The sequence below is a fragment of the Agelaius tricolor genome, unplaced genomic scaffold (genome assembly GCF_023055355.1).
Source record: "Agelaius tricolor isolate 1412-34295 unplaced genomic scaffold, bAgeTri1.0.p SCAF_17, whole genome shotgun sequence".
In the NCBI taxonomy this organism is placed as follows: Eukaryota; Metazoa; Chordata; class Aves; order Passeriformes; family Icteridae; genus Agelaius; species Agelaius tricolor.
In genome coordinates, this window is record NW_027269277.1 from 17863426 (window position 1) to 17883969 (window position 20544).

At 55.2% G+C, this 20544-nt stretch overlaps 2 protein-coding genes across 5 annotated transcripts in view; one reads left to right on the forward strand and one right to left on the reverse strand.

Annotated features, from left to right (window-relative positions):
* The window catches only part of LOC139597414 (actin-binding protein WASF3-like), a 28598-nt gene extending 18277 nt beyond the window's left edge, over positions 1 to 10321 (forward strand). For both annotated transcript variants that reach the window (XM_071442745.1, XM_071442746.1), the window contains exon 9: positions 627 to 10321. In XM_071442745.1, coding sequence (XP_071298846.1) covers positions 627 to 784 — 158 coding nt within the window. In that variant the 3' untranslated portion in view covers positions 785 to 10321. The remainder of the gene's footprint in view (positions 1 to 626) is intronic.
* LOC139597415 (G-protein coupled receptor 12-like) lies at positions 6456 to 19741 on the reverse strand. 3 transcript variants are annotated; one of them, XR_011681595.1, is made up of 3 exons: positions 18414 to 18718; positions 9245 to 17607; positions 6456 to 9177 (listed from the first exon to the last, which is right to left on the reverse strand). XR_011681595.1 is itself a non-coding variant. In XM_071442747.1 (3 exons), exon 3 carries the CDS (start codon positions 17603 to 17605, stop codon positions 16553 to 16555), a length of 1053 nt encoding a protein of 350 aa, XP_071298848.1. In that variant the 5' UTR covers positions 17606 to 17607; positions 18414 to 18639; positions 18852 to 19741; the 3' UTR covers positions 6456 to 16552. The 3 variants fall into 3 exon arrangements, 2 of the variants coding, with proteins under 2 accessions (XP_071298848.1, XP_071298849.1); XM_071442747.1 differs by adding an exon at positions 18852 to 19741 and having other exon boundaries at positions 6456 to 17607; positions 18414 to 18639; XM_071442748.1 differs by lacking the exon at positions 18414 to 18718 and adding an exon at positions 17868 to 18023 and having other exon boundaries at positions 6456 to 17607.
* Positions 19742 to 20544: the final 803 nt, after the last annotated feature.

Below are 20544 nucleotides of genomic sequence, written 5' to 3' on the forward strand. Positions count from 1 at the left end.
GGCAAGGTCCCACCATCCTCACCCATTCCCCTTCCTTTGGACACCCTGGCTTCCTCCCAGGCTGTAGTGGATGATGTGCTCCAAGGTCTCTCGCATTTCCTTTTCCTGCAAATCTTCAGGTCAAATGGTAAATTTAACCTTTCAGAAGGTTCAATATCTTCAGGCTGAGTGGAAGCAGAGGAGGAGCTTTATTCTATGATACAACTTAGTATTATAGAATAGTCAGTAATCACAGATACTCATAAAATCCTAGCATGCTTTGGGTTGGAAGGGACCTTAAAGCTCACCCCATTCCACCCCCTGCCATGGCAGGGACACCTCCCACTGTCATAGGCTGCTCCAAGCCCCAGTGTCCAGCCTGGCCTTGGAAATTTCAGAGATCCAAAGCAGCCACAGCTGCTCTGGCAACCTGTGCCAGGGCCTGCCCACCCTCACAGGGAAAAATTTATTCCTGACATCCATTCTGGCCTACTCTCTCCCAGTTTACAGCTATCCCCTCTTTTCCTACCAATCCTATCCCATCCTCTCACATAACTTTATAACCACCATGGCAGCCAACACTTTACAACTGGGTGCGTGCTGCATACTGGGTGCACTCCCCCTGAAGCCTTCCCCCTTTCCTGTAGGAATCCAACTCCGGAAGGTGCAGGAGCAGTGGGAACAAGAGGCCAAGAAAGAGCCCGTGGGCAATGACGTGGCCACCATCCTGTCGCGCCGCATCGCCGTGGAGTACAGCGAGTCCGACGACGACTCGGAGCTGGACGAGAACGAGTGGTCGGACTGAGGGCCCCGGCTGGGCGGGCTCGGGCTCCTGCTCCCTCCAGGTGTGTATGGGCACCTTCCCCAGGGGCTCCTGCTCCCTCCAGGTGTGTATGGGCACCTTCCCCAGGGGCTCCTGCTCCCTCCAGGTGTGTATGGGCACCTTCCCCAGCGTCGCTGCCCCGGTCAGGAGCTTTGCTTTTACACTATGTCCAAAACCCTTCGGGCAGCAGCAGCAGCAGCAGCACTGGTAGGATACACCTCGGAGGCAGTGAGAGCAGAAATTAGCAGCACCTTCACAGTTAATGACTTCCAAAATTCTCTGAAGGCAGGTTAATAGGATTACTCCAGATTTACACCTGGAGCAAGAGCGGAGACTGGCCCTGGGTGTGCTTTGTGAGAGGAGGGAGCCCCAGAGGCAGCAGTGCTTTTCCAGCTAAATGTTAATTGTGATAACGAGAAGCTCCTGGAGAAGAAGCCTTGTTTGCACAGCTGGTGCCACCACGGGAGCTCAGGGGTGGCCTTGTGGGCCTGGGGACAATGCTGCTGGTGGTTTTGGGGTCAGGCAGCTCCAAAGGCTGGGTGTGAGCAGGAGCCTCCTTCCCTACAGAGCAATGCACCACATTTAGTACCAGTTACACCTTTGTGTTGCTGCTCCCTGGAAAATCATGGAATGCTTTGGGTTGGAAGACACCTTTAGAGCCCATCTAGTCCAGCCAGAACTGGGACACCCTCCACTAGACCAGGTGGCATGAGCAGCCCAAGGTGTTGGTGACCTCAGCCAGTATCCACCCTCAGAGCTGGTTTTCTAGGAGCAAAGGGGGAAGGCAAGGCTGGAGTGGCTGGCAGGGAGATTCAGCCCTGTCTGGGCTTGTCCTGCCTTTTCCAGCAGGAGTAGAGGTGTCCAGGAAGCCCCCCCAAGCCCAGTTCTCCTTGGCCTTAGCATGGCACCATTTCAGTGGGATTTGGGAAAAGGTGAATCAGACAATCTGCTGCTTTCAGGTAAACTCTCAAATTGCACTTTGCAGCCCCACAAACTGTGCCTGTACAATTGGGATCAGCTCAGAGGCAGGCACTGATTCCCCCTGCCTGATCCTGCTCCTTCCCCTGTCCCGAGTTTGGACACTGATGGAGGAGCTGGGTGACCAGCCCCTGTTTCAGCACTGAAAGTACATGTTTCCCATCAAAACAGAGCCTGATCCATGGAAGACTTCTCACAGAGCTACAAAGGGAGGAGGCACAGAGGAAGGCCGAGCAAAGGGGTGGGAAATACTGGAAATATCACAGGCAGGTGTGAAAACCTGCAGAGAGCTGGGAGAGGTTCCCCACCTGTGGAAAACAGGCCAGGCCCAGCTGTGGATTGGCCAGTGTGATGTCCCCAGACCCTCTCTTGTGTTCCCCTATACCACAAGTCCCTGAACAGGGAAAGCTGAGCTCTGTGCCCACTTCCTGCCTCTCCCAGCAGCCCTGCAGGTGATGGCTGCTTCAGCAGGATTTTGGCTATGTAGAAGCAGCCAGACCTGCAAAAGAGGTGGGAGGATATGGCTGAGACCCAAATGCTGATGGTTAAATTCACAAAATCCTGGAATGGTTTGGGATAAAAAGGACCTTAAAGACATCTCATTCCAACCCCCTGCCAAGGGCACCTTCCACTAGAGCAGGTTGCTGATTTCCTGGGAAATGCTGGTGTTGGGCAATGTCCCAAACATCCGCTCATTTGCCCCCAGTGACAAACCCCTCATGGCCAGGTGTGGTGAATCCTCTGCCCAGCTGCTGGGAAATGCCACCAGGAGCTCTCCTTTCTCCTGAGAGGCACAAAATGGTCTCTTGGCCCTTGGATGTGACACACCTAGGCTGGGAGCTGCTGAGTGGGCTTGAGCAGGGGTGCAGAAGGGATTTGGGATGTGGGAGAGGGCAAGGCAAGAAGCAGCAGGATACAGGGAATAACTCATCTGCAAAACCCAAGGAGCAGGAGTGAGCAGGGGGCCAGGGAGACACCGTGCCCTGCAGGTGGCCAGGAATTCCTGGTGCACACTGAGAGCTCTTCATTCTGGTGTTGACCCTCTGAGATGCAGGGAAATGGCTGCAGGAGCTTTTTGCAGAGCCCCTGCAATGCCCAGGAGCTGCTTTCCTTGGGAAGGCAGCTGGGGTTTGGCTGGAGCAGGTTCAGAAGGAGGCAGTGTAAAAATTCAGGGCAACGTTTAAGGTGGAGTTTCTGGTGGAGGGTTATTAACGTAGATACAATCACAAAACTGTGCGTAAGCAAAGAGAAATTTGGTTTATTTAGGTAATTTAGGAAGAGTAATAACCCTTTGTGAGAGAGAGAGAGAGAAAATAGCAGGGGCTGGTGGAGCTGCTCTTGTCTGTTCCAGAGGTGGAGGGGCTGCAGAGCCACTGTGGGGACCCAGCAGAGCTGAGGAGCCCCACTAGGCCTGGGAGGGGGCTCAGGGACACAGGGGACTCATCCCTGGCCTCTGTGGCTGTCCCAGACTGCAAAGCTGAGCCACTCCTGGTCTGTGGTAATTTCGGGGTCCCCAGGACGAAGGAGGAATTGAGAATCTGACTCCATGTTCTTAGAAGGCTGATTTATTATTTTATGTACTTATATTATATAAAAGAATGCTATACTAAAACTATACTAAAGAATAGAGAAAGGATAGAGACAGAAGGTTTAACAAGATACTACTGAAAAACTCATGACCTCTTCCAGAGTCCCAACACAGCTGAACAGCGATTGGTTCATTGAGTAAAAACAATTCACATGTTGGATAAACAATCTCCAGATCCCATTCCAAAGCAGCAAAACACAGGAGAAGCAATCAGATAATTCTTGTTTTCATTTTTTTCTCTGAGGCTTCTCATCTTCCCAGGAGAAGAAATGCTGGTGAAGGGATTTTTCAGAAAATGTGACAGTGGCACTGGTGGGAGCTGGAGAGCAGCCCAGGGCCCCTGAGAGATCCAGTCCCTCCTTTTCATGCCCCAGTTGCTCTGTGTGTGTCACATGGGGCTGTGGCAACTGGGGCAGGACTCTGTGGGTGTGTGGCAGTCAGGGCTGTCCCTGGGGCCTCCCATGGCCCTGTCACCCTGTGCTGGGGCTGGCACTGCCAGGATTGGTGTCTTGGCATGGAAAAGGGCCTGACAAGTGCTTGAAGGTTGGGAGGGACCCTAAAGGGCTTTAGGTCACTCAGGCCACACCTGCAGAGCAGATGCACAGCTGGCAGCCCCAGGGGGGCAGGAAAGGCTCACCCCCATTTCCTCACCTCTTTATGTTCTTACACCACGGCCCCACTGGTGTAAAACACCCATCCCAGCAGCCCCAGCATGGCCTCACCCGTCCTGCTCTGCTGAAGGAGGCCCCCTGAGAGCACAAACCCAGCTCACATTCCCAGCTGCAAAGCCAGCCAGCAGCTCCATGGCTCCCAGCTGGTTGGGAACATCACCTTCCTCCTCTTCAGGGAGCAGAGCTGCCATGGACACCCTCCAGCTGTCCTGGTAGCAGGGGTGGGATCCCCCATCCTCACCCCCCAGAGGTGGAGCTGCTGGAGAAGTGACCTCAGGGAGGTTTGGGCACCATTTCTGGCCTGGCCATGGCACACCCAGCTCTTCCCAACCCTCCCAGCAGCACCAGGGATCATTCAGCTGGGAAAGGACCTCCAGGCTGGAGCATTAATGCCACAGTGCCATGAGAGCCAGCCCATCCCCAGTGCCTTCCCCTGAGGGACTCAGCTCCACCACCTTCATTTGGGGCAGAATCACCTGGTTTTTGCTCAGGTGACCTTTGCAGTCCAACAGAAGTGACACCAATTCCTTGGCTGCTCTGGGCTGTGCTGCTGGGACTGTGCCACACTAATTAACACTGTCTGTCTGTCCCACATGCTGCACACTCAGTGGTTTGTACATATGTGCCTATTTCTGTGCATGCTCCCCAAAGTAGGCCATGCTGAGTTACACAACCTGAAATGCTCAAATCCTCATGTGGGCTGATATAAAAGTGAATATTTAAGTATTTTATCTAGCTTGGTAGACATTAAAAAATACAATCCAGGTCACAGATGATTGAATTTCTCCTGTCTCAAGAGTGCCAGAATTGGGCTGAGGAGGTTCTCCTGTACATTAAGGTATCGTGTTCCCTGCTAAAATATAGCAGTGGCATTTCATTGCCAAAGGAGAATCACAGAGTGCCAAACATTTAATGAGTCCAACTGATCTCCTGAGAGCTCCTCTTTCCATTTTATCTGCTTCCCCCTACTTGCCAATTTATGGGCATAGATCAAAAATAATAAATATGGCTGTCAACAACAGGGGAAAATATCCTGTGTCCATACAAATGGGCTGGGCTGGAGTCAGTGGAACAGCAAATGAGTAAATCTTGGTTCTGCTTGGAGATGTCCATGGAAGCTGTCATCCTTGAGGTCCATCAGGAGCCTCTTGGACATCCCAGGTGAATCTGGAAAGGGACTTTACAGGGAGCACTGTGCCCGTGGCACAGCTGTGAAGCTACACCAGGAGTGAAGGCTGGTGCTGGGGGTTGGTGGAAGGCCTGCAGGGTTCACTCCTGGAATTGTCTCCCTGATTTGGAGTGGCCATGGAGCTGGCTGATGGTGCTGGTGGCTCTCAGTGTCCTGCAGGAAGAAAGGATTGGGCAGTTTCTAATTTCCCACCCAGGAAAGAGACCTAGAGAGGAGCAATCCCCCATCCCACGAGGGCTCCTGCCTTTGCAGCTGTTTCATCTTGGGGAGGTTTTACTCCAGTGACAAACTTAGGGCTGAACTTGGCTTCTTCAGAGAGCTCTTTCCACAGAAGAGCCCTCAAATTTCCTCCCAGCCACTTTTCCACCCCTCTCTCCCTTCCCAGACACCCAACAGCCTGGGCAGAAGCTTTGCAGACTCCCCTGAGCCTGAACTAACACCTCAGCTTTAATGACAAATGGGAGTTTTGCTTGGAGGAAGGCAGGTGGCAGCACTGGAGGTGGCATTTTGGAGGGGACATTCCAGAGGTCCCCAGCTGGCAGGAGCTCTGTGCCACTTCCTTGTGGCTGGAGCAGGGATGGCCATGGGAAGCACAGGCTGTTCCTTTCACCAATATTCCTGTTTTTCCTGTAGCAGTAGTTCTTTAGGGGTAAGGTTTTCTCAGCTGGAATGTCACTTTACAGATTTAAAAAATAATTAAAAAAAAAAAATTAAAAATAAGGGCAAGGAGTCTGTCCTGAGGAGTTTACAGTCTACAGCAAAGACCATGTAACCTGCACTGCACTTTAGAAGCCTCAAATGCTCACTCACCCATGACTTCCCCCTCCACTGGGCAGCAGCCCCTTGAGGGCAGTTGTCCCTTCCTTGGTGGCCCCTGAGCAGCACCAGCCACGTCCCTGCTGGTGCCAGAGCCCTGGGGCTCTCCTGCCCCCATTCCCCATGCAGAAGTGCCTGAGCAAAGCCCAGGAGAGCCAAGCCATGCTGGGTTTGTCCCTGAACAGGTCCCTGTGCCCTGGGGGGAGATGTCAATGGAAGCTCCTGCCCCCCCACAGCTGTGCTGCCTGGGATGGCCTCGTGGGCTGGGAATGGTGCCTGGGACCCCCCTCCCCTGGCTGACCTTAGGGCTGTCACCAACCATGGCCCAGCCTCTGGGAAACCTCCTCCTCCAGACACAACCCAAAGCCAGACTGTGAATGGTTCCATCTTTTTGAGAATCAAAGGGAGGGGTTTTCTTTGTGTGTGAATCTGATTTTTTTTTTTTTTTGGACAAACTCCAGGGTTTTAGGCTCACTCTCTCAAGCTCCACCTTCTCCAGGTGAAAAATGTGCCTGTATTTTCCTGGTGGAGGAATAAATAAAAACCAAACCAAACCCCAGAGTTAAGAACTTCGGGGAGGAGATGTTTGCCCCAAAGCCTTCAGAGCTGTGCCCACAGGAGGGGTGGGACAATAGGATGTCCCCAGGGGAGGACACCATCCTGGTGGCGTCACCCAGGGCACTGTCACCACCCTGGGGGTGTCACCAGAGCCTGCAGCAAGGGCTGGGCTCCTGCTGAGGGAAAGCCCAGGCAGGAGCTGCAGGGGGAACGTCCCTGGGGGCAGAATGGATGTGACAGGAGCCAAGGTGGCGTCTGAATCACTGACAGGAGCCCGAGGCCACCACAGCACCACTGATGCTTCACCCTCCCTGGGCATCTCCCAGCAGGGATTGTTCCAGGGTGCCTCCAGCCTCTCCCTCCCCCAGGAACAGGATTAAAGCTCCTGCTGGTTGTTGGGAGCCCAGTGGGTGTGAAAAGAGCCCTTCCCTGCACACTGGCACTGCCAGGGGACAGGGCTGGCCCCAGGGGGGTCCAGCTCAGCTAATTCTTGGTTCTGTGTAAGGGTAAGAGTGCAGAGAGGAGAAAATAAGGCAGAAAGGAACCAGCCCAGCATTTTAGGTTGGTTATTTTAGGCTGATTATGCTCACATCAGCCTGCACAGGGGAAACCTCAGCCAGGTCAAAGCCACAGAGGGCAGTGAGAGGGTAAATCTGTTCTGCAGGTCAGTGTGGGACTGAGCTGTGGCACAAAGGAGCTGAGTCAGGTCTCAGGGAAAACCTTCTGGAGGTGAGGATGGAGAAACTCAGGCCCCAGAGGCTCTGCCATGGCTTTGAGAAGGTAGAGAGGAGCTCTGACCTTGTGTGCAGCCAGGGGCTGGTGGGTAGAGGTGCCCACAGGGCCTTTCTGGCACATTTGTGATTCTCCCTCATCCCTGGGTGGGGTGCAGCCCCAAAGCATCCCCCAGCAACCAGGGCAGCTGCTTTTGCTCCCCTTTGGTTTTGGTGTTGAGCCTTGAATTGAATAAAGGTAAAATGTGCTGCAGAATGAACACCTGGGAGGGAAGGATGTGAGCTCCCAGCTGTTTCTGCTGGATTTCAATGGTTAAAAGGCAGCAGCTCCTCTGGACCATTCATGATCCACAGACTGTACTGAAAAAAACGTTAAGGTGGACAATTTAACATTTACCCTTTGATTTGGGGTAGCTCAGTTGAGAAATCTAATAACAAAATGTAAAAAAAAAATCTAAAACTAAGCAAACAAAAAAAACCCTAACCCACCCACAAAACAAAAAAGCAAACAAACAACTCACATGTGATTTCCAGAAGGATAAACTGTTCCCTTTCCTTCCCTCAGACCTAGAGGGAAGGTCAGACACAGCAGCACTTCCCAGTCACTCAGCAGCAGAATGAAGCAGGTGCCACCAGAACCATTCCAAAAATCCCAGGAAACTGGTGTTTAAGGAAAAGCAATAACCACAGCACCCCAGTGCAGCAAGGAGAGGCTTTCCTGCCACTACAGGAGGTACTTTTGTCCCTGCAGGCCCCTCCCCAGCTCAAGTGTTTCAAATCCCATTGATTTTCACCTCTCACTGGTGCTGTGCAATCCTGGTGCCTCAGCTGGGATTGCTGACTCTGTGGAAAATCCCTTCTTGCCATGGAAAAACCAAAAATCTTGTGTTAAAAAGGGAGAGGGCTTGGAGGCAGGGACATCCTGTGATGCCCATGGAGAGCTGCTGATGATTTCCTCCTGGCAGCAGCAGCTCAGGCAGAGCCCTGCCAAGGCTCCAAAAATCAGTCATGAGCATCAACACCCCCCTCTCTGCTCCCCCTCCAAATTTAATTTTACTCTGAGATGTTTCAGCTCTTTCTGGAGCTCTGGCCAGTTTTCCACAGATGGGGTTGCTCTTTCTGGGGTTTATTGTCTTGGGTCAGAATAGATCAGGTAAAGGAAGCAAATGACAGAATCCCAGAACTGTTTGAATTTCCAGCCTGGTTTCCACCCCCTGCCATGGGCAGGGACACCTTGCCTCAAGTCCCACCCAACCTGCTCAAATCCCCACAAATTTAAAAAACCTTTTTCTTCAAAATGCATTTTCAGGGCCTTTTGGGGCTGATGGCTCCTCACCCTAACAGACTTCCTGAATTTTGGGGCTGCCTGACTTGTTGGGGGGACCTGAGGCAGGGTGTGAGTTTGGGGTGATGCTGAGCTGTGCTGGCACCTTCCTCCCCTCTGCCCTCAGCTGTGCCCTGTCACACACAGGGCTGGCACCCAGAACGGCTGCTGGGGACACCACGGGGCCAGGGCAGCTCCTCATGACACAAGTGCCTTTCCTGGGGTCCCTCTGGAGCCTCCTGGGCTGGGAATGGGCAGAGCTCAGCTGGGCTGGGATCCTGGAGCTGCCCAGGGGATCCTCTGGGATCCTCCTCCCACAGGAGTGTCCTGGGGAGCAGTGGTCACTCCAGCCTGGGCCAGCCCCAGGAAACCTGCTGAGCAGCCTGGAGCCGTGGGGACAGTCCCCAGAGGAAGGCATGGGGACAGTCCCCACGGCTGTGGGGAGGGACAAACCCTGTCACCACCGTGCTGTGGGGAGGGACAAACCCTGTCACCACCGTGCTGTGGGGAGGGACAAACCCTGAAACCACCATGCTGTGGGGAGGGGACAAACCCTGTCACCACCGTGCTGTGGGGAGGGGACAAACCCTGTCACCACCGTGCTGTGGGATGTGCCCGTGCTGTGGGTGCTGCTGTCATGGGGCAAGCATTCAGGAGAGCCTTCCTCCTCCTCCTCCTCCTCCTCCTCCTCCTCCTCCTCCTGCTGCTGCTGCTGTCCAGCCTGGGGCTGCTGGGCCAATGGCAGCTGCTGCAGCAGGACAGGAGCCATCTCCTCCCAGCTTCCATCCTCTCTGGGGCCAGCAGGAGCCCTGACACCTCTGGGGAAGGCCAGGTGCTGTAGGGGAGTTGTTTTGGAGGGAATTGAAGGCAGGTGAGGATCATCTCCTGCAGATCAAGGCACCTCAGACCCCCCTGCACCACCCAAACCTTGAGACCTCCTGGAGCACTGGGCACCCATCCTCCCAGAACAGAGCAGCCAGAGCTCCAGATGGGCATTCCAGAAGCAGTTTTCTCTCCTTTTGGCACCAACTGGTCACACACAGAGCCCAGAGCCAGGGCTGCTCTCTGTGGAGGTTGGCCCAGCTCTGCAGGGGTGGCACAGAGGGGACAGGGACACCTCAGCATCCCAACACTCCTGCAAAAGGCTCATTTTTAATCCCAGCAGGAGAATTACTCTATCTCCTTAGATTTGCCACCTGGCAGGAGGAGCTGGTGCAGGATAGGCACCTTGCCAAGGGAGGGTGACCCATTCCAGGCCGTGAGAGGCTCCCATGGCTGCAGAGCTGAGCTGAGGGAGCAGATGTTCTCTGTCTCTGGGGTCTTTAACCACGTGCCCTTAGTCAGTAGGTGAGTAGGTGTTGCTGCCCGTGTCTATCTCCCCTGCCCAGTTGCTACATGTGAACAAGTGTATTTCTCCCCAGTGTTGTGGGTTCTGCCTGTGGTGGCACAAGGATGGGAAGGGAGGGATGACCTCGAGCTTCCTTCTGGACAGGGTAGAGGGGAAACCTGGATGGGTCCGAGGCACCGCTTGTAACTACATTTGTTCAAGAAATGTCATCTTAACCCCAAACTGTTGACACTTTATGCATGTGCTAATTAAATTTAAAAGAAAAAAAATTTAAAAAACGGAAAAAAATTAATAAAGATTTTAAGAGGTTACAGTAGATCTGGGTTTGGCTTTTTGTTGGCTCGTGCTTTGCTGTGAGTTAATCAGCCCTGTGATGTTCCCTCCTCTGTTAGAGGCTGGGGCATGGAAGGAGCAGCAGAAAGCTGTGATCTTTCTAAAACCCCTTATTTGGAGATTCAAGCCCTCAAAGATCAATTAATTCCCCAGGGTATTTAATCCCTGACTGCCTGGGTAATCAGAGGGCAGGGGAAGCTCTGTCTGTGCTTGGAGGAGCAGCAGGAGCTGATCCCTCCCAACCCCTCCGTGTCTCCAGCAGCTCTTGTCCTCATCCAGCTCCTCCTGATCCCAGGGGAAACACAGAGCCCAGGTGAGGGAAAGCAGAGATGTGTTCTGGACTCTGGAATAAAAACACAGACACACAGAGCATGGCACATACCTGGGACAGCAGCCCAGATCTCCAAAGGTTTTAATTTTACCCCACGCCCCCTCCCCACATTTTTGGATATCCTCTTGACAAATCACTTTAACAGTTTTATTTACAGTAATAAAAATAAATTACTCTTACAGATGAATGTATAATATTATACACAATAGAGATACAGTGCAATAACAGCATTGATTTGTTTTCACTCATAAAGTGCATCGAAGGGGCTTGATTGAACCATAACTGGATGACAGCTGTACATTTCCCTTTGAGATCCACTTTCCCAGTCAAGTTTAAAGGCTCATGACAGCACTGACAGCAAGCAAGGTGCTGTCCTGATTGCTGAGGGGTGGCCTCATTCCTGGGAAATCAGGGAGGCAGGGAATGGGGGGATGGATGATTCCCACCCTGCCTGTGCTGCTGGCAGTGCCCAGCCAGCCTGGCCCGGGGCTCAGAGCCCAGGGGGAGCACAGGGCAGGCTCTGCCTCTGGGGGAGGCTCCTGCTGCCCTTGGAAACTCAGCAAAAACACCAGAATCCCACCCCTGCCTCGGGGCTGGAGGGTTCCCTGCCCGGGGAGGACTCTCTTTGTTACTGTGTGCTCTGTCCTCCTCTCAAGGGCCCTGATCAGCCTCCAGCCCCTCCTTGTCCCTGTGCTGCAGAGCCCAGACCCTGCCCAGCTGGAATAAAAGCTTTTCCTGGGAGCAGCCAGCTGTTTTCCAGCTGCCAGAGCCTGCAGTAAAAGCTGTGCTTGTGGTTCCAGTGGCCAGGGACAGGATGTGCTGTCAGTGCCCTGCTTGCTGCAGCCCCTGAGCAGGGCAGGGTCCTCCTGGAGCCCACAGCTCCTGAAGGCACCTGGAGCTGGGGACAGCTCACTCACACCCCTCCAAGCCAGGGACTAAAGGACTCCACAGCACCCCTCTGACCTGGGTTTTCTGCTGAAAAGCCCCTTTTCTGTCTGTGTGGCAGAGTTTTCCAGTGGGAATGGGGAGCTCTGGTCCCAGGGCTGCAGGGACACTGGGGGTGCTCAGGGGGATTTTGCAGTGGGCAGCTGCACTGACAACAGAGGAGCTACAGAGGGTCCAGGTGGAGCTGCCTCACCTCACCAGAGGGAGGGCTGAGAGGAGCTACAGGGAAATACCATGTGCACCCAACAATTATTCCTGACAATTAAAGTGAACTGTTAATTCTTCATTAGCAATGATGTGGGTCTCGATGCTGGTCAGGACACACCAATACAAGTGAGTACCAATGGCCTTTTAAAAGGTCTTCCCACCCCAGGTTTGATGCTTTTACAAGAAAGAGATACTTCATCACCTCATGAGAACAGAAATGGTTTCTTGGGGGCTCATTCCAGGTTCAATTAAAACTCTTTGATGTGAACAGACTGGGGCTGCCACACCAGGACTGAGACCCTTGGAATCTTTACTGCTGCTTACTGACATGAGGCTGGCTAAAGAGAGACATTTTCACTGCTCAAAGTCCCAAACTGACCAAAAGGGAAAAGGAAAAAAAGGAAACAAACCCCAAAATAAAACTAAGCAGCTTTGTTGGTACAGTCTGTACATTTTAATAGGGTTTTTTGTACTTTTTTTCCCTTTTTTTTTTAACTTCTCATGCTGGTGCAAGACAAGGGCTTGTTGTAAATGCACAAGCTTCCCCCAAGCCTGGCACACCTCCACCAACCTCAGGGCAGCTGTGGTTACATCCCAGCCCAGGTGGCCCTGGCCTTGTCACAGTGTATTTGAGGAATGTTTGCTCCTTCTTTCTCCTCCTCACCCTTTCCTCATCCCCTCAACCAGCCAAGCACCAGCACCAAAAGCTTTGCACCTCTGCATTCTGCTGGCCACCAGCTCCTGGTGGAAAAGCCAAAGGCACCCAGAAACCTGTAAATAAATCAGCCAATAAGCATGGATTCATTTCCCTGGCTGTGTTGGTCCCTGCCATAGCTCAGGGCTGGTTGGATGCCACCTGGAATCACTCAGGACCAGTTTTCTGCCCATTTCTGCTGCTGTAGATCCAAACCAGCTCCTGGAGAGTCCAGAAGTGACAAGAGCTCAGCCTGGCTCTGGCCTCTCATCCTTTATCATTTGCAAAGCTCAGAGTTTGAAGATGCAGAGGCAAGGTCCTGACCAGGATGAGGACAGGGAACAAACACCCCCAGCCAAACAAACACCCCCAACCAAACACCCCCAGCCAAACAGCCCCAGCCAAACACCCCCAACCAAACAGCCCCAGCCAAACACCCCCAGCCCTCTCCAGGCAGCTCCAGCTCCCACCTGGAGGGGCCAGGGGGCCCTGTGGACATCAGCCCTGCAAATTTCCACCAAGGCAGAGACCCTGTGCTTTGCAGGACTGCCACTGGCCCCTGCCTCAGCTGAAAAGCACAATCATTGAATCAGAGGCTTTCAGAGGCCTCAGTTTAATGGAGATGCAGAATCCCAGGTGGAGGAGGAAACCTGGAGCACTGGGTGTACTCCAGGTGCTCTGTGTCCTTCTGGAGGTGCCCAGGAGGGGAACAGGGGCTGCTGGGCTCTTCTCACCAAGCTTTGGATCCTCAGAGGATCCACCATGGAAACCCCATTTTGCTTTTGGTGATTCCCTCACCTTTGGTGCCTCATCCACGTGGGATTCCTTTACATTCATGGGAGCTGCTTCCTCCTTATGGCAGCAGAACCCCATCCTAAAGCCCTGAATTCCATCCTAAACACATCCCAAAGCCAGCCCCAAACACCAGGACATCCCCACCCTGCACACAGCAACACTGCCCCAGCAAGTGATTTCAGGTTTTAAATCAACTTTCCTGCTGTTCAGCATGAGGAGGCTCCAAAATCCATCATCCCCCTGATGTCCAACATTGCCAAACTCCAAACTTTCCCAGTAAAAGGTTTTCTCTGTGAAAAACAGAACCAAAGCACTGCAGCAAAGGTGCAGTAAAATGCTCAGAGGTTTCCACAAGGCAACACATGGCAGGTGAACCTAAACCTCTTTATCTTCTTCTTCACTTCCCCTCATTTCCTCTGATTAAACAGGAGAGGAAAAACAGAAAAAAAAAAAGAAAAAAAAAAAACCAAAACAAAACAAAAAAACCCCAAACAAACTGGAAATTGCACTATTTTTTATTTAGGGGAATGACTGCAAAAATGCCAATTTATCAAAATGGGTTTGTTTTTTTTTTTTTTTTAGAGGAGATTTCTTAAGACTTTTCCTGAAACCTAACAAGGGTTTTAAGCAGCTTCCATGGGCAGCTTTAGCATCTCAAAGAGAGAGGTGCTAGACCATCACACAAAAAGAAATGAGATCTTTCTTTTACAGTAATTCTGAGCATGGAATGGGCTTGTACCACATCCTGGTGCTGACTGTGAGCTGGGCCAGGGCACTCAGGGACCAGAACTCAGAGTTTGCCTTTGCCAAAGGGGCTGGGAATGAGTTTGGGTGAGCCCCCAGTGTCCCAGTGAGGACACCCCCGCCTGCCCTTAACCTCACCCTGGCAGGGGCTGTGTCCCAGCTTCAGCTCCTCTCATCCCAAACCTTTCTCCTCTTGCTGTGGAGGGCCACAGGGAGAAATTTTTCTTTGATCCTCATTTGACTTTGGCAAAATTCATCAGGGCATCCCTCGAACTGAGACACATTTTACATAAGCGACTGAACTCTAAAAAGAACATTGTTAAAATCAAGCTCTTCAGCAACAGGGAATTTACTGGAAAGCCAAGAAAATGCAACTTTTTTTGTGTCAAGGTTTCTCTGGAGCTGATTAGTTAAACTACCTTTCATCTAAAGATACAAAATGAGCTGCCCAGAGAAACAAATCCTGGCTTCTAGCTAGGGTGGTTGTAGAAAAACATTTCAAATGTTCACAATGTTTCAAAAAGGGTTTAAGCTATTGGGTTTTCACACTGAGGAACTGCAGGGACCTGGCTGCACTTAAGAAACCAGAAGAAACAGAATGAGTAAAGTGTTTGTATAAATATTAGTCTCACATACATATTTACTTTAAAACTCACATTGATTCCACATTGTGCCAACTGCCCATTCTCCAAGGAATTCATCAGAGAAAGGAAATGGAAAAAAACCCCAAACCCACAAAACATAAAAACTCCAAGACTGGCCACGTCTCACAGGCAGACAATAATTCCAAGCCCCAGGCACACTTGGGAACCTCAGAGCTTTCTCTTGTGCACTGAGCTCTGAGGAGCAAGAGATTCATTGCACAGATCCAGGGACAAAACCCACCCGGATCTGTCTGTACCCAGCCATAAAGTGACTTTGTACCCTCTGCAGCCACACAAAGCAAGAACATTTCTTCCACTATCACAGACTCACAGAATGTTACAGGTTGGGAGGGACCTCAAAGCCCACCCAGTGCCACCCCTGCCATGGCAGGGACACCTCCCACTGTCCCAGGCTGCTCCAGCCCCAGTGTCCATCCTGGCCTTGGGCACTGCCAGGGATCCAGGGGCAGCCCCAGCTGCTCTGGGCACCTGTGCCAGGGCTGCCCACCCTGCCAGGGAACAATTCCCAATTCCCAATATCCCATTTATCCCTACCCCCTGGCAATGGGACCCATTCCCTGGGTCCTGTCACTGCACACCCTTCCCAAAGTCCCTCTCCAACATCACAACAGTTTCTCTACAGCAAAGCAGAATATTTGGGTGCCAGACCCAGCTGCTGGAGGGTCTCCCAAGCCCCCCATGCCAGGACACCCCCTGTGCCCCGAACCACCCTGGATGTGCCACCCCAGCCCTGCCCCTCCCCGGGGCTTGCCTGGGTTCTCCCTTTCTCCATCAGCGAATGCACGATTCCACCTCCCGGCCAAAAGAAAGCCCAGCATAAAGGACACTTCATCATCATCATCATCATCATCATCATCACGGCCTCACTAACACCACAAAGCACAGCAACCGCTCGGGAATGTCGGGGCTGAGGCGGCAGCATCAGCAGTGACACGTGTGGTGACAGAGGCTCCTCTCTCGGGGACCCCAGCGAGCCCGGAGCCCTCTTTGGATGAAACCCCCACCCCATGTAAACAGCTGGTGTGGAAGGGGGGAAAGCAGCGCCCCAGTGCCCGGCTGGACCGGGAGAGCCCTTCCTGGGCCTCCCCTCTGCCCCCGCCAGCCCCGCAGCGCCAGCCCTGCCCCAGCCACATCCTCGGGAGGGGGGGAAGGAGGGAACGGATGCCGGGGGTGCCCCCAGCCCTGCGACAGCCCCACAAGCCACACCTCGAGTGTCCCTCACCCGCAGCTCCTCAAAGAGCTCCAAGCACAGAGGCACGGGCAGCCCCTGCCCCTCCTGCCCCCTTTATTGCATAGCATCGCAGCAGGCCCTGATTGCGGGGGGACGGGCGCAGCCACCCCACGCCTGGGGACCAGCCCCGCCGGGGGGGACGCGACACCTCCCTGCCCATCCCCTGCTCCCGTGGGATGCGCCCATGGATGTGCCCCGAGGGGTGGCACCGCCCGGATGGGGCCCGCTGGTCCCCTGGCTCCTTACCCCGAGAGCAGACAAACGCCATGGTGCGAGGATCCTTTTTCTTTGCTTTTTCTCTTTTTTTTTTCCTTCCTTTTTTTTTTTTTTTTTTTTTGGTGTTTTGTGTTTTTAAATAAAAAATAAAATGTGTAAGAAAATAACATTTCTAAAGGAAACCATTATCATTCTACTCTCTCTCTCTTTCCTTTTCTCTTTTGCCTTTTTTTCTTTTTTTTCTTTTCTCTTTTTGGCCATCTTTCCATGGAACGAGATGTGCTGACCGGGGAGGGGACTCCTCCCGGTAGGAGACAATAACGACAGAGGGGAAAAAGAGAAGGAGCAGGAGAGCCAGGCAGCTCCTCTGGCTCCGTGCTCAATCCTCACACGTCGCTGGATGTCCTTGGTCTGGAGGAGAACGTGGAGGGGATGCACCCGCAGCAGGCCAGCCAGAGCGACTTCTGGATGTCCGGGTTTCGGAAGGCGTAGATGATGGGGTTGATGAGCGAGTTGCAGGTGGCGGGCAGCGCCAGCGAGTAGGTGTACACCGCGGGGTAGCTGGAATCGGCCACCAGCGAGTAGATGGCGAAGGGGATCCAGCAGAGCGCGAAGGTGCCGAGGATGAGCGAGAGCGTGGAGAGCCCTTTGCGGGTGGAGGTGGCCTGCGCCGTGGCGATGAACTGGTGCTGCACGGCGATCTGCTGGGCGTGCCGGAAGGCGATCTTGCAGATCTGCAGGTAGAGCTGCATCATGAGGGCGAAGAGCAGCAGGAAGGTGACGGCCAGCACGGCCGCGTTGTCCTTGGTGACGGGCCGCAGGATGCTGCAGGAGCTCTGGTCCCGCAGGCAGTTCCAGCCCAGGAGGGGCAGCAGCCCCACGCCCAGGCACAGCAGCCACATCAGCAGCACCATGGCGCAGGTGAAGCCCAGCGTGCGCTCGCTGTGGTAGGTGAGCGCGTTGTACAGCGACAGGTAGCGGTCCACGGTGATGGCCAGGAGGCTGCAGACGGAGGCGGAGAAGGCGGCGAGCAGCAGCCCCGCCGCCGCCAGCTCCGCCGCCTCGCTGGGCGGCCGCAGCAGGTAGCGCACGGCGAAGTTGGCCACCAGCCCCAGCCCGGCCAGCAGGTCGGCCAGCGCCAGGCTGCCGATCAGCAGGAACATGGGCGCCCGCAGGCTCGGCGTGTAGAACAGCACGGCCAGCACCAGCGCGTTCTCGCCCGCCACCGCCGTGCCCGTGGCGCACAGCGCGATGTCCCAGGGGCTCACGGAGCCCGCGGCCGCGGCCCCGCCGCCCGGCGCCGCCGTGCCCGGCCCGGCCGCCGCCGCCGAGGGCCAGGCGGGGGGCTCCGAGGCGTTGCCGAGCCCCGGGAGCCGCTGCTGCTGCTGCTGCGGCTGCGGCGGCCACGGCTCCCCCATGGCGGCGGGGCCGTGCAGCATCGCTGGGGAGAGAGGGAGAAGGGGGCGGTGAGCGACGGAGCCCGAGCCCCCGGGAGCCCCGCGCTCAGCCCGGGCAGCGCCGCGCCTCGACCCCCGCCCGGACCGCCAGGAGCCGCCCGGAGCCGGGGCAGCCCCCGACCGAGCCTGGAGCCCCCCGGCCCGGGACGCCGCCCCCGCCGCCGCATCCCCGCCAGCCCCACTGCAGCTTCCCGGGCACCGAGCCCCCCATGGCCGGTTCGCCGTCCCCCCGCCCCACACGCACCCCTGGCCGCTATCTGCCGCCGGGCTGAGGCCGAGCACAACTCATCGCCCCGCTGCCCGCAGCCGCCTCCGTGCGCCCGGCTCCATGCAGGGTCCGCAGCCACTGCGCACCCGGTGAGGAACCGGCCGCCCCCTCCTCCTCCTCCTCCTCCCCTCCCTGGGGCACGGCCACCTTTGCTGCCTATTTATAGCGCAACCCCTCAGCCCCCCCTCCCGCAGCCCTTTCTTTTTTGCGTGCGGTGAGTAAAAATAAACACTATTAATAGGCCAGCGCCTGTATGCGGAGCCGCTGATGGAAGGAGAAGGCAGCGGCAAGGAACAGCCTACGTTAAGTTTCTCCTTCCTCCCCGCCTTTCCCTCCTTTGGAAAAGGCTGCTGCAAGATGCTCCCGGCCGGCGGCAGCATCCTGCCGTGCCCGCAGGAGCGAATCCCCCGCCCGGGGCGGGCAGCCGAGGTGTGAAGGTCGGGGCAGTGCCCGCTGCCATCCCCCGCCGCCACCGTCGCCCCTTCCCGCATGCAGCCGCGCCGCCGGGGGTTGTTGTTTTACCTGGTTTTAATTCTCGAGGATCGGCTCGCTCCCCCCACCCCGTTTTTATTTTTTTCCTCGCCGGTCCTTCCAGCCCTTGGTGCGAAGCCTCATTCCTCGGCGAGCATCGCTAATAGCGTTGGCAGAGAGCTGGCATCGACTTGCACTTAATATTCCTGCCCCATTGGATCTGCTGATAAATCTCAACTCTGACGTCAAAGTCTTCACTTATATTCATGATCCAAGTCTGTGAATCAGAGGCGCTGTGATCAGAATAACAACAAGGCTGGCTCCCCGCTCCCATCCCCGCACACCCGCGGGCACGCCCCGCGCCCGTTCATTCATCAGCCTCCCGCCGCCCCGCCGCGCCTCCCCAAGGTCGGGCCCGCTGCACCTGCGTCCTGCGGATGCAGCTTGGGCACCGGCCAGGCCCGGCCGCCTCGCTGGGTTTATTTTTACCGCTTGTGCCGAGGGACGCGGGCATGGATGCGAAGGGAGGGCGGCGATCCGGCGCGGCTCCGGGGCCGCGATGCTCAAGGACAACGCCCGGGACAGCGGCACCGGCCCCGGCGCCTCCGGGACACGGCGGCTGAGGCTGCTCGGGGATCCAGCCCGGGCCGGGGGCATCCCTCCACGGGGAAACACCGCGGCCCGGAGCCTTCGCCCCACACGGGTTCCCTCCAGGCAGCGAAAAGCTGGGATGAGGAGGAGCTCACGGGAATTGGGACCTGCCCAAGGACGCTGAGTATGGGGTCTGTCCCCCTCACCGCAGCACCCACCCATCCCCAGAACTTCCTCCCCGACTGTTTGGGAAAGGAACAGCCCGGAAAGGAACAAATCCCAAAGACACGAGTATTTTTCCAGCTATAAATGGCTCCGTGATTCATCTCGGGAGCAGGATCATCAAAGCAGGGATGCTCAGCTCCTGGATCCACAGGATTTCAGCTACACCTTCTCCCCTTTTTCCTACTCGTTTCATAACACTCCAGCTTCCCCCTTTCATCCCCCTCTCTCTTCCAGGCTGCTGCAGCCAGCTCAGCGCTGGGAAGCATTTCCAGCTCCCGATGTGCAGAGATATTTGGGTGAATAGCAGCGATTCTGGCTGGACCCAACCGCCCCAATTTGGAGCATCTGGGTCGCTAATCAGGCCAAGCCCCGTCCCGGGGGATGTGAATCCTCATCTACCTGGGGCCGCGTGACCGAGCGCCGGGAGCCGCCGGCACAAGGGGCGGAGGAAAGCAGAGCAGCGAGGAGCTGAATGAATGAATTCCTCCCGCTCCCGGGAATTACGCACGGCCGGGGAAGGGGAGCGGCCGAGCAGCCCTGCCCGGCTCCCCCCGGCAGCAGCTCAACACAGAGTTCTGAGTGTCTTATCCTGAGGGATTCAGGCCAAGAAGCACAAGCAGGCACTGAGCTCCTGTTTCTGGCAGAACGTGTGGCACAGCTGAGTACCAGGGTTTCATGTCACTTAAAGGCAGAAGCTACAGATGACACAGAAAATCCAGTGAATATGAGCCTATTCCTTCATCGTACAAAATAAAACCTGCAAATAAGCAAAAGAAAAAGTTTGTCTTAAACTGGGGCCTGTGATTTGTAAGACACAGAAATCAGCCCTGGGGCTGGTGTAGGTATAGTGGTGTAAAACTATCACCCAAACCAGGCGTAAAGGTGGCAATATTTCAGAAATTCAGATAACACTGCATCATCAACAGCATTTTTTTGACTCCTTCTGTGATTATCACTTGATTCTATCCAGGCTTTTATCAGTGTGCTGGGAAAACGGTATTTGTGAAGCATTTCTAAAGGAGGTGAGAGGATAATGGGAATCCAATCGCAGCTGATCTCAGCAGCTCACCTGCGGGAGCGCTGGCGGCAGAGGGGATGCCAGGGTGTGCCCGGTGCTCTGTGGGGCCAGAGCCCAGCCAGGAGCGCTGCGGGGCTGAGCAGGGATGTCCCCGCTGTGCCCAGCCCGCGGGCAGCAGGGCTGAGCCGGGCAGACCCAGGACAGTCCCGGTGTGTGTGACCCCGCCTGGCCCTTGTCCCCCGGCGCTGCCCCTGGCAGGGACACTCCAGAGGGTCCCGGCTGATGCCAAACCCGTGGATCGCTGCAGCTGCCTTGGCCTCCTGCTCCATCCAGCGTCCCACCCTTCCT